The sequence below is a fragment of the Pseudonaja textilis genome, chromosome 18 (genome assembly GCF_049901715.1).
Source record: "Pseudonaja textilis isolate UNSWEBS1 chromosome 18, rPseTex1.2, whole genome shotgun sequence".
NCBI classification, from domain to species: domain Eukaryota; kingdom Metazoa; phylum Chordata; class Lepidosauria; order Squamata; family Elapidae; genus Pseudonaja; species Pseudonaja textilis.
In genome coordinates this window covers 5,135,121-5,148,047 of record NC_142007.1, presented here as the reverse complement: position 1 = coordinate 5,148,047, position 12,927 = coordinate 5,135,121, and the positions used below count along the sequence as shown (strand labels likewise).

Genomic DNA, 12,927 nt, shown 5'->3' with positions numbered 1-12,927 from the left:
TAGCAGTGTATTTACTGGCCGGATGCCCTTCCTGTCCCCAGTGCGGAGTTTTGTTCTGCAGATATATTCTGTGCCCAGTGAGAGAGAAATCTACCTAGGATCAAACTCACAGCTTCCTGATTGTGAGGCGAGAGCTCCACCTCTAGGCCGCCACAGCACTCCAAGCAAGCAAACCCAATCCTTGGATGAAAATCATGTCCTTTGTACAAAATATTTGTAATTTTGATTTAAAGAAGCTCACCCAAAATACATAAAGGAGCCACGGGGGCCGGGGGGGAGAGAGAAAAGGTTTTTGTGAATGTGTATCACCATTTATTGTTCTTCAAGAATTAGGAACTGAACAGAGGAAACTGTCAGCAGAAAAGGAAAAAAGAAAAAAAAACATTTTCTTTTCAGGCTTAATTAGTTTCGTTTTTGTTTTTAAAACACTGTGGTTTCAAGTCCTTTTCAAAAAGGACATTCAAGTATCTTTTAAGCAGAGGGCAGTCATACAAAAATGTTTCATCTTTTTTATATAGTTTCTTTTTTTAAAAAAAGCAAGTCTACATTTTTTTTTTCTGCACCCTTTTTGCTTTGGTAAGGCCAAGCCATGGATATAAAACTGGTATGCAACATAAAAATGGATCTGTCGGCTTTGACTCGGAGGCGCTGAGAATAAATCAATCTGCTTTCCACACACACCCTGAACCCTCACTTCCCCAAGAAACCATCTTTTAAAAGACAGAGAATCATTACCGTTTACCTTGTAAGATCTCTGGCTTTAAAAGATATATATATAGATATAGATATGTTTTCTTAAGTTTTCGCGGGTACTTACATGTATGGTATTCAGCTTTGTTCGGGTATCTTCCCACGTCATTGTAGTTGTGCTTTTAAAGTTGTAGCTTTTAAAGCACAACTACAATGACGAGGGAAAATACCCGAACAAAGCTGAATACCATATATATAAGTCAATGAAACCCCACCCCATCTCTACGTATTCAACTCCAATTCCTTTTGCGGCAGCTGTTCCGACCTATAATACAAGGCTCTGAAGAAAAACCAACCTAAAAAAAAAAAAATTATAACAACAACAACATAGGGAATGAAATCTCTCCTCGAAACATTAAAGGAACACGTCAAACATCGTGACATTTCAACGTGCCGACACAAAGGGGGAGGCGGGAGAATAAAATTTGCTACTTGGATCGTGAATGCCTTTTCTTGGGGTGGGGGGGCGGCTTAACCAAATTAAATAATAATAATAATAAAAATAACAATAATAATAAAGAGCTTTCTTATAGGAAAATATGACCCCCTTCCCCTTCCTCTCCCCTTTTCAATAATCCTCGCGGGCACGTGTTTTTTTTTTGGTTTTTTTCAAAATGATGTCTGACACCTTACGACATAAAGGGGTCATCTTTTCCATAGACAGGAAAGGTTTTTCTTCACATTAAGGAGAAACGATAAAAAATAAACAGAAAACCGGGATCGTGCAGGCAGAGGCGACAAGAGAAAATGAAAGGGTTTGTGGGGGTGGGTGGGTTTTTTTGTTTTTTGTTTAACCTTTAGCAGCAAAATGTTCAAAGTCCCAACCACTATCAAATTAACGGAGATCTGGCAATATATTGGTTTAAAAAAAAAAAAAAAAGAAAAGAAAAACACGCACGCACGCGCACGCACACGCACACACACACACCGAAGGCTGTGCCGACCCGATCCGCGTCGTTGGCTAAACTGAATTCGGCCATGGATGAAACCCCACCCCACCCCCCCACAAACGATGAAATGGGGGAGTTTCGTTTCTCAGAACAACAACAACAACAAAATAAAAGAGGGAACTTGCTAACTGAATCCCAACCCACAATGCTATCGACTGCCGATGTATCGCTTAAAAGTTATGTACAAGAGTTAAGCTGCGTTTTGGCGGTGTGGCGCCTCTCTCTCTCCCCTTTTCGCCTCGCCCAGGAGGTCCCAACGGTCCTCTTGTGGTAGCAGCGGCAGCGGCAGGCACTGCGTGAGTCCCCAACTCAGCTCCAACATGGTTTCGGCAATTCCCCTTGCCTTGATCCGCTGCCTTTGCTCTCCACAGTTGACCTCGGCGTGCGCTGCCGGGGTGGTGTCGCCTCAGTGATCTGGGTGCTGCTTGTCCCTCATCCAAGCTTGGATTTGCTCTTTCAGCTCAGGCACTAAAAAAAAAAAAAATGGGGGGGGGGGTTTGAGGTAAGGGGGTGTTAGAGATCAATGGGGTTTCTTTGGAACAAGCTGTTCCGACCCAGATCCCCAAACACGACAAACGCTCTGAGGTGAACTCAAAAGATTCCTATATTAGGAACACCGGCAGCCCCGGCAAAAACGTTTCTCTTGCAGGCTAACAAGTCCAGCCAGCCGGAAGAGGAATAGTTGTCTGCTACACTTATTCATCTCTGCCCCCTGCCTTTTTATCCCCAGAACTAGGGTGGGGCTTCGCTAGCAGTCCCAAGGACCGGCCCATAGATTTCCACTGCTCTCCTCTCCTCTGCCTTCTGCGTATCCACACATCAGGCACTGGGCCCGGCTGTTCCTCCTCCTCTTCCTCATCAGCCACCTCCGGACCTGGGGGTTATTGACTCTCCATCTAAGGGCTGACGGATGGCCCAGGCTCCGCCTCTGTCTCGCTCTCTGCCAGCTGCATTCCCCCTTCCCCCTTGAAGCTCTTAGGGTGGGGCTTCGCTAGCAGCAATGGCTCTTCCGTCTCAAGGACCAGCCCATAGATCTCCACTGCTCTCCTCTCCTCTGCCTTCTGCGCGTCCGCCCGTCAGGCACTGGACCCAGCTGTTCCTCCTCTTCCTCATCAGCCACCTCCAGGCTTGGGGGCTGTTGACTCTCCCCCTGAGGGCTGACGGATGGCCTAGGCTCCGCCTCTCTCTCTGTCAGCTGCGTTCCCTCTTCCCCCTCGGAGCTCCCAGGTCGCGCTGATGCTGATCCTGACTCCCACACCTCCTCCTCCCCCTCTGATTCGGCAGCTGGAGGAGCCGGTAGCCAATAGTCCACAACACAAGCAAACAGAACCCTTAAGCTCCCAAGAACGAATTAAAAAAACCACAGTGCTGGGAGAGGAAAGATTCACATACACCACTCCCCCATGCGCTGGTGACGTAATCAAGCTGGTTCATGAGAGGGCTCCATGAGGGGAAACAAGCTTGATGAATACCCCAAGGTGTGAAAAGATTTCAAAATTGCACTATGGGTTTGAAAACCCCATTCTCCCCCAATTACCTGGCTCCAGCATATTTTCTGTTAGTGTCTGGCGATTGAAGGGATCCGTGGAAGAGTTGAGAAGGTGCCGCAGAATGACGGAGCGATCCATGATGGTTCCCGATGGCAACCGGACTGGGTCGCTCATCAAGGTATCCATGAGCGGATCTGAGGGGATAGAATCAATGGGTCAACTGTGTTTTAAAGGTCAAGAAGCTCAACAAATAAACCGGGCCACACCCACACAGGGTTTAAATCAAGGATCCCCAGACCAGATTCGTGGACCGGCACCGGGCTACAGCATACCAGAAACCGGGCTGCGTAAACAAGGTCCATCCGCAGGATGCAGGAAGCACACAAAATCACATCCCCTCCAATCCGTGGTAAAAACTCTCTCCATGGAACCTGTTCCTGGTGCCCCAAAGGTTGGGGGGAGCTGATTTAAACAACTGGTTAAAAATTACACTGCCTTCTTTTATACATTGGAAATGAGATCGCTGTCAGGGCCCCGGCATCCACCCCTATTCAAATCACGAGTCTCCAGCCACATCTCTCAAAGTTTTAAAAAATCATTTATTAGGGGTGAACCTGCCAGTGCCACCTGGGTGCAGCCGACTCTGAGACACAGCATTCATTTCACCCTTGACCCTGGTCTTCCCCCCACCCCCTGGATGTATATTCTCCAATGGGACACATCCATAGCCAAGAGTCATCAATCGTACTCTCCAGTAATAATCTTGCGTGCCAGAAGCTTTGGCCGCCTAGCAATTATCTATGAAAGCATTTAAGGAATGCACTGCTTTCCCCCACTCCCTTTCTGCTGACAACTCTAAAAAAAACCCAGGGAAATATTTTTGAGTTGACAATCACTATATCCTGACAAAGACACGACTTACCTCGGAACTCATCCGGAGCGTCACTGTAGTCAATTTCGGCGCGGGCGTTCTTGGCAACGATTTCGTCCACTTTCTCTGCGAGCAGCTTGAATTTTTCTATCGCTATGGTCGACTTGATGCCGGCTTTCCTCATCTTCGAAATCACCTCCTCAAAGAGCTCCTTGCTGTAAGACCTCTGCAAAGCCAACCACAAAGGCTCGTGAAGGCCCGCCAAACAATGGGACACCAACTCAGTCGTCAGAAGGCAGGATGACAACTCAATCTCCCAATGACGGACAGACTCAACCACGGTTTCAACAGGGGAAACTGTGAGTGTCCTAGACTAAGCTAAATCCAAAAACTCCTGGAAATTTGGCATTCAGACAATTCACCATCAACAGACACAATGAGATAAACCACATTTACACACGGCTCCAAAGAGGTAGTTAAAAAAAGCTAAGAAGGAAACCAAAAGTTTGGAACAGCTCCTTTCCAACAGCCAGCATCCAGATAAACAGGGATTAACCCCAGACGAACCATCAAGTAGAAATCAATCCCCTCATTGAGCAACTACTGAGGAGAAAACCATACACAATTAGCACAATGTTTACAAATACATACAATAAAATATAAACACTGTTCTTAAAAAAAAAAATCTGGTTCCAGGGAAATCAAAATGGTTTTAGTTAAATTTAGCTGTTTTAAGTTGACTAAATATATCTGTATCAAGCCTAACTGACTGGCTATGTTGATCTTGAAAATGGTTTACTTCTCTGCAATTCATCCAGGGATGCTTTTTCAGAAGCAGGCCAATTCTAGAACAGATCCTTTTTTTAAATTTTGGATGCTGTCTTGCTTTCTAACCACAAACCTGAACTCTTGACCATACTGAACAGTCAGAAAGACACACTGCCTTGAGGGCACTCATCCGATTTGATTATTTTACCCCGCTGAAGTAAACCACTTCATTCTTGTTTAATTTGCTGTCTGGAGAGAATGCAAAGGGGATGTTCACTGGTGTAATCGTCATGCAACAACTCTAGTTTCTGATAATTCAGCATCAACCTGAGGGCCAGGAATGTGCTGTTTCCGAGGGGAGTTGTGTGCTCCCACCCAGGACGAAGGGCATAGTTGTTTGCCAGCATTTCAGCACACGCTAGAGAGAGATCTCTCTAGGATTCTACAAAAAAACACACCAGCTAAAGGAGATTTATTGGTAGCAGAACTGCCAGCCAGGAGGAATTCAGTTAAAAAGAGTCCATCCCTCTCAAAAAAAAAAAAAAAAGACAGCTTGGTTTGAGCAATTCTGACTTCCCTGTAAGGAGTTAACTCCACAGACGGCTCTTCTGTAGACAAAACTATCCGAATCATCTTTGGCTCTCTTCTTAGGTCAGTCTGCAGGAGGGCGAAGTCAGAATTTGCTGGGAGCTGGCCAGCTAAATGCAGCATTGCTGCAGAAAGGGCCCCACTTAAATTGTAATGCATCCAGCAAATCCACCAGCCACCGGGAGGAGGAAGGGAAAAATCCTGGCCAGCTTTTGAAGATGCTGTGGCCAAAACATCCACGCCACCCAGGTTTCAGGAAACCAAAGGGATTCAACCTTCAGTTCATTTGCTCTTCTAATATCGGCTGACGGAAGGAATAAATCAACCTGAGCTGCCCCATGACTGCTCTCGGCTCCATCACATCTTCCAAAAGTGATCCAGATTTATCTGCAGTGCAGTGAATCAAAGCCCCGCAGGAGGAAGTGAAAAAAAAAAAGAGGGAGTTCTTTGAGATTCTTCACGATTATTGGATGGTTTCCAATCCAATCAGAGGAGAGTTGGAAGGGACCTTGGAGGTCTTCTAGTCCAACCCGCTGCACAAAGAGACTCTCTACCATTTCAGACAAGTGACTGTCCAATCTCTTGTTAAAAACCTCCAGTGATGGAGCAGCCACGATTTCTGAAGGCAAGCAGTTCCACTGGTTAATTGTCCTCAATTCTAGGTTGCTTCTTTCCTGGATAAAAGTTTCTTGGCCTGCTCTCTGGTGCTCTGGAAAACAAGTCGACCCCCTCTTCTTTGTGGCAGCCCCTCAAATAATGGAATACATTATATTTCCCTCCTGGGCTTCTTCGAAAGACATCCCGTGATAACCAATGGAGTACGGCACAGGGTCACCCATATCCACCCCCCAGTCAAGGAAAAGAAGCAGGAATCTGGGGTGGGATATTCATGAAGTACCAGCCACACCTAACTGCCCGGCCCCCAAAAAACTTGAGAGGAGTTTTTAACGGAATCGCACACACTCTTGAAGGACTGATTTAGTTAAAAAGTATTAACTAACTGATTTAGTTAGTTAAAGCTGATTTCAGAACACGCACACAGTCCAAAACCAATAATATCTAAAAGACCGTAATTAGGTGGGGGAACCTGGAGAAAAAGTTATGATTGCAGAAGAAAACCACCTCAGGCTGGAAAATGGGAACAGCTATTATCCGTCTGTGGAGATTCTCAGTCCTTCAGGTCATGGTTGTCTCAAAGGTGCTTTTTCAAGAGGCCGCTGGACTTTGTTTTTCTTTGAGGAGGTTTCGCTTCTCATTAAAAGAAGCTTCTTCAGCTATGACTGGATGGTGGGGAAAGGAAGGGTTCCCTCAGGGTGAACGCAGATAAACTTCCAAGTGGCCTCAACGGCTCTCTAAAAAGGATGCAAATGACCAGCTCTGTCTGCAAGGAGTATAAATCCTTCCATTATTCCCCACCATCCAAGTCAGAGCCGAAGAAGCTTCTTGGAGGAGAAGTGAAACATCTTCAAAGAGAAACCAAAAAGTCCAGTGGCCTCTTGGGAAAAAAAAAAAAGGCACCTTTGGGGAAACCGCTATATCGTTTTCCCACGTGGAATGATTCAGCGAACCCCAAACTATTCTTCCTCAGGGCCCTGTGCTCGGATTGTTAAATCACAGAGCTGAAAAGGGTATTTTAAAACAAGCCAGGATCCAGGGATTTTAGCACCGTCCTAAAGAGCTAAGCTGATCATTTCGTTTCGCTTCAAATTTTAATCCTCCAGAGGATTTTGGCTCAGCTGCCTAAAGGGCTTGGGTGGGTTTTCAACACCTTTTGTCCCAATTAGCAACCACAATTGGGACTGGCAACTTGATCGTTAAGTGAGGCCATCAAGTGAAACCGCAACTGCGCTCATGATCAAACTTCAGCTTTCCTTTGATTTACAGACCTACGAAGATCGTAAAGGGGAGGACTGATCATAAAGTTATTATTATTTTTTCATTACGATTGCAAATGGTCACAAAACGAGGACTGCATATTACGGAAACCTTTTTGAGTTTCGGCAAAGGGTTTCATGAATCCTGCCCACTCTCCAAGTTCCAAAACTTTTAGAGACGAGGAAGAAGCTCCACCCAGATCGTAAAAGTGTCTTTACACTTTTTACCTTCCCGCCACTCTCACCTGGTCGTCCGCGATCGCTTTTGCAAAACGGGCGCAATCGAGCTGCAAGTAGATGTCCGTCAGTTGATCCAGAAGCTTCTTTGGTTCAAAGCCGTACTTCTCGGGGTTTTCGACTTTCAGGTCGCGGCATTTAGGCCCACACAGCTGCTGAAGGTTGAAGTTCAGCATTGCAGCCAGCCGTGGCCCAAGCTCCTGAAACGGGAAATCGCAGCGCGTAGGTATGGGGAAAAAGCAGCAACACAACAGGCCAGGAGACAACTGTTCTGACCTAGGCTTCCTTAGAAAGCATAAAACACCACCTTAGTCCTGGCACAACCTCTTTTTATTTCCACGGCTGTGAATTATGTTCATTCCCAGCCGGCCAGGCTTCGCAAACAGTCTTTCAGGGGAATGTTGATAAAACACCCACCTTATCTATCACACTTCCAGAGAACTCACTGCCAAGTGCAGGGCAAGGCCAAACTTGACAGAGTCAAAAATAACTTTTCAAAGCTTGGACCGACCTGACAGATTAATTGCTTCCTGCAAAAGCTCACATCCCATTCGCTCCTCTTTGATGTCCTATGGGAGGGGCCAATCATCTCCGAGGTGTGTCCTTACTCCTGAGTCGACCCTGCTCTCACAATTGTTCTGGTCTTCTGGTAGCCCTGCACATGCGCAGGCTGGGAACCGGTTCCAGAAGCTCCCCCGCCTCGCTGCTGTCCGAACCCGAAGGCTGCTGCTGACTGCCAGTCTGCCCTGGCTGCATCCCTGCCTCTGATGCAGAGCCCGCCTCCGGCCCTTCCTCAGCCTCCACAACCGGCCCAGGTTCCTTCCCAACCTCCAAGCTACTGTCCAACTCTGCTGCCAGCTCCACCAGCCGCCGGCGGGCCATAACACCAGCCACACGAACCCATCCCCGTCCTTTGCCCGCTGAGTCCCGCCACGGTCTCGATCCGAGGGCCACAACCAGAAGCAACTCCCGGAAGAGTTCTCCCCATGTCAAAAATGCCTGGCCTGGGATCCAGAAGAGCTGGGGGGCTCAGAACCCCAAGGCTACGACATCACAGGAGATTATCTGGGAGCAAATCCTGATACTCACGGGCCTGAGGAAAGGTTTCTGGACTTGTTTGGTGAGGATGTGAAACATGTCAACAGTTTCTGTGGCCAGAGCCAGGTAGGAGCGCGAGACCCTCTCGTCCTGGGCCAGCTGAGATTGCCGAGCTTGTTGCTGATCCTAGGAAGGAGAACAGCCACAGAGGGAAAGAGTTATAACCTGTGTGATCATCATAACCTGTAAGCCACCCGGTAACAAGGTACGGCTGCGAGGGTCGGGCCATAAGGAAGAATTGAACTAAGAACGTACAACTGAGGTAGAAACTTCCTGGCAGTTAGAACAATTAATCAGTGGAGCAAATGGCGTCGAGGTTGTAAATTCTCCAACAGTGGAAGTTTTTAACAAGAGATTGGATAGCCATTTGTCTGAAATGGTACAGGGTTTCCTGCCTAAGCAGGGGGTTGGACTAGAAGACCTTCAAGGTCCCTTCCAACTCTGTTATTCTATTCTATTCTAATTCTATTCTAATTCTATTCTAATTCTATTCTAATTCTATTTAAATTCTATTATTTCTATTCTATTCTATTCTATTCTATTTTAATTTCTAATTCTAATTCTAATTCTAATTCTAATTCTATTCTATTCTATTCTATTCTAATTTCTATTTCTATTCTATTTCTATTCTATTCTAATTCTATTCTATTTATATTTCAATTCTATTTCAATTCTATTCTCTTCTATTATTTCTATTTCTATTCTATTCATGCTTTCGAATTGCGGATGCTGCAACGGTCATGTGAAAACTGGATCACTAGTCACTTTTTTCAGTGCTGTTCCAATGGTCACTAAATGAATGATGATTAAGCCGAGGACTACCTATCATTTCCTCCCAACCCTCTAATTGGTATTCTAGCACGTCTGGCCAGTTTCTTGGAAGCAGAGAACTTGAACTAGGTTGGCGTTTCTCCATCCAGGCCACTTTTCAACCCCGTGGCCTTCCACTCCGAGCATTCCCCAGCCGGGGACCACTAAAACCCCGAGACCCCGTGGCTCACCCTGGGGAGAAGATCCCACTGCTCCTTGTTCTTCATCTCCTCCTGCACTTCGTGGATGCGCTTGAGGGACTCTAAACTCTCGTCCAGCAAGAACGTCGTGTCGTTGATCAGCATATTGATATAGCGAACAAACTGCTTGCCGGAGCTGGAAAGGAGAAGGGGCGGGGTGGGGGAAAAGACAATTGGGTGGATTTCTTAGCTCTAAGAAGATGGTGGTGATGGTGAGATCGATCTGGGAAACGTGGCCTCCAATCCCTGCTGAGCAGTAAGAAATTCCCTGGCATCCAGTTTTGCCTCCCGCAACTCCCATCCTGCTGGGAAAATGCTTAGCAATAGCAATAGTATGCAAGACTTAGCAGAATGGCTAACTCTGCCGACCGCCAGCAGTTCAATCCTCGCTGCCTCAAGGTTGGCTAGGCCTTCCATCCTTCCAAGGTGGGCAAAAGGAGGACCCAGGTGGTTGGGCTGCACCACCATGGCTCTTGTAGCAATAGCACTTAGCACTTGTATACTGCTTCACAGTGCTTTACAGCCCTCTTTAAGCGGTTGACAGAGTCAACCGGTTGTCAGGATTCCGGCAGTTCCCCCCAATTAAATCGTGAGTCTCGAGCCAAACTTCCAAAACTTCAAAAGGATTTATTGGGAGTTAACATGTCCGGCATTGCCTGGGTGTAGCTGACTCTGAGACACACCATTCATTGTCATCCTTGACCCTGGTTTTCCCCCCAGATCCCCTGGGTGTATCATAATTCGTATTCTCCAATGGGACACATCCATAGCCAAGAGTCATCAACCATGTTCTCCAGTTACAATTTTCCACGGCAGAAACTTCAGTCACCCAGTTACTATCTCAGAAAAACTATGTATGGAATGCACTTTTGATTTCCGAGCTGCCGCACTGCTCTTTCAAATCCCTTTCTTCCCCTCCCTTTCTGTTGGCAATTCTAAAACGATCATAGAAATATTTTATGAGTTGACAGTCAGCATATTGCCCCCCGAACGATTTGGGGTCCTCGTTTTACCCACCTCGGAACGATGGAAGGCTGAGTCAACGTTGAGCCTGGTGGGATTTGAACTGCCAAATTGCAGGCAGCCGTCAAGTCAGCAGAAGTAGCCTGAACTACTGCATTCTAACCACTGCGCCACTTAGGATGCCAAAAAAACAAACAAACCCAAAACAACCCAACTTTGTCTGGTACAATCGCTATAAAACAATCTTATATTGACTTTTCCACTGCATCAGTTTAAAAATTATTGGTCCTTCCTTAAGAGATACAGTACATCCACAGCTCAGATATGTGGTGTCCATCCAGGGTCTCTTCCATGACCAGTGGCCTGTCCAATCCAAGAACAAGCTTACATGTCAGCATTACACTCACTTGAACTCTTCCATGAAGGTCCCGTGGTGAGCTATGTTCTGCCACAAGCTTTTGAAGATGGTGCTGATGTGATAGCGGATTGTAAATTTGTCGTAGAATTCGCTGGTGGCCCCGGTGTGCTCCACGTCTGAGGGGAGAATGAGAAGAGTTGCAGTCTCCATGCACCACGAGGATGCCAGGTTAAAACACAATTGCTACCAACCTGCTTTCAGTCAAGGACCTGTATCCTGCATGAGTTAAAAAGAAGGCTGTGAAAGTATCTACGGACCCCTCACATCCCGGACATAAAGTGTTTCAATTTTTACCCTCAGAACAAAACTATAGAGCACTGCACACCAGAACAACTAGACACAAGGACAGTTTTTCCCCAACGCCATCACTCTGCTAAACAAATAATTCCCTCAACACTGTCCAACTATTTACAAAGTCTGCACTACTATTACTATTCATCTTCTCATCACTCCTTATCAGCCATTCCCTCCCACCTGTGACTGTATGACTAACTTTGTCACTTGTATCCTTACGATTTATATTGACTGTTTCCTAGTATGATTTGATTGCTTATTGTGCCTTTTGACTATCATTAAGGGTTGTACCTGATGATTCTTGACTCCTGACGAATGTATCTTTTCTTTTATGTATACAGAGAGCATTTGCACCAAGACAAATTCCTTGTGTGTCCAATCACACTTGGCCAATAAAGAATTCTGTTCTGTTCTGTTCTGTTGTTCTATTCTATTCCATTCCATTCCATTCCAGTCTATTTTCTATTCTACTCTATTAAACAAGAAAGAGCGGCCACCTTCACACAACACACTAAGCCAAGATGAGGCCAGGTTGGCTTGCAGGTCAGCAAGTCATGGGAACTCACTTGCTTAGAGCCGTGTTTCTCAACCTTAGCAACTTTTAAGATGGGTGAGCTTCAACTCCTAGGCTGCTGGCTGGGGAATTCAGGGAGTTGAAGTCCACTCACTTTAAACTCACCACAATCGAGAAAGGAGAAAGAAGGAGATACAGGCCCTCCTCGGCTTATGACCGCAATACAGCCCAACATTTTGGTTGCTAAGTGAGACATTTGTTAAAGTGAGTCCTGCCCCGTTTTACGACCTTCCTTGCCACATCAGTGAATTGAACCGCTGCCGTGGTTGAGTTATCCACACGGTCGGTAAGGGAATCGGGGATTCTCCCTCGACTTGGCTTGTGAGGTGGTCACAAAAGGGGAGCACGTAATCCTGGGACTCGTGCCAACTGTCATTAGGAGGAGCCGATCGCCAAGGGTCCGAATTTTGATCACGTGGCCATGGGGGTGCACAACGGTCCTAATTGTGAAAAACGATCGTGTCATTCCCCCCCTGCAAATCTTGGACCGGTCGCTAAACGAAACGGCTGTAGTCGAGGATGGCCTGTATTGTGGTTGTGCATGGCTCACTTGCCCGAGTGGCACAACTGATGCGCATCCATCCAGTTCACCAACCTGTGTAAAACTTCATCAGGGAAGGAACCAGCAGCTTGACGGACAGCGGGTGGTTCTCGATCATTTCGAAGAACTTCTGGGTCCGCGGCTGGACGGCTGGGTTGGTCATGAACATCACCTCCACCAGCTTGGCCACCAAGTAAGGGTTCCGGATGTAGTCCTGGTTGCAGAGCATGACCACCAGGAAGGTCACCAGCTCCTGAGTGCAAGGCTCGTAGAGTACCTGAGGCGAGTATCTGGAAAACGGGGAAGAGGGGAGCGGGGAGAAAGGAATGACGGAGGAAGGCTTGGCGAGGATCAACGGCCGAAGCGGAAAGAGATGGCATCCAACCCATAAGATAGCAAATAGCACGCTTTAAGACTTATATACCGCTTTACGGCCCTCTCCAAGCGGTTGATGGAGTCAGCCTCTTTCCCCCAACAATCTGGGCTCTCATTTTACCCACC

General features: G+C 46.7%; 1 protein-coding gene across 4 annotated transcripts in view; it reads right to left on the bottom strand.

The window, feature by feature from the left end:
• Window positions 1-289: 289 nt before the first annotated feature.
• Window positions 290-12,927, bottom strand: part of UBE4B (ubiquitination factor E4B) — a 44,733-nt gene continuing 32,095 nt past the window's right edge. For all 4 annotated transcript variants that reach the window (XM_087915038.1, XM_087915037.1, XM_087915035.1 and 1 more), the window contains 8 exons: window positions 12,481-12,716; window positions 11,007-11,133; window positions 9,628-9,772; window positions 8,618-8,752; window positions 7,537-7,728; window positions 4,113-4,287; window positions 3,238-3,384; window positions 290-2,168 (listed from right to left, as the gene is read on the bottom strand). In XM_087915038.1, coding sequence (XP_087771164.1) covers window positions 2,107-2,168; window positions 3,238-3,384; window positions 4,113-4,287; window positions 7,537-7,728; window positions 8,618-8,752; window positions 9,628-9,772; window positions 11,007-11,133; window positions 12,481-12,716 — 1,219 coding nt within the window. In that variant the 3' untranslated portion in view covers window positions 290-2,106. The remainder of the gene's footprint in view (window positions 2,169-3,237; window positions 3,385-4,112; window positions 4,288-7,536; window positions 7,729-8,617; window positions 8,753-9,627; window positions 9,773-11,006; window positions 11,134-12,480; window positions 12,717-12,927) is intronic.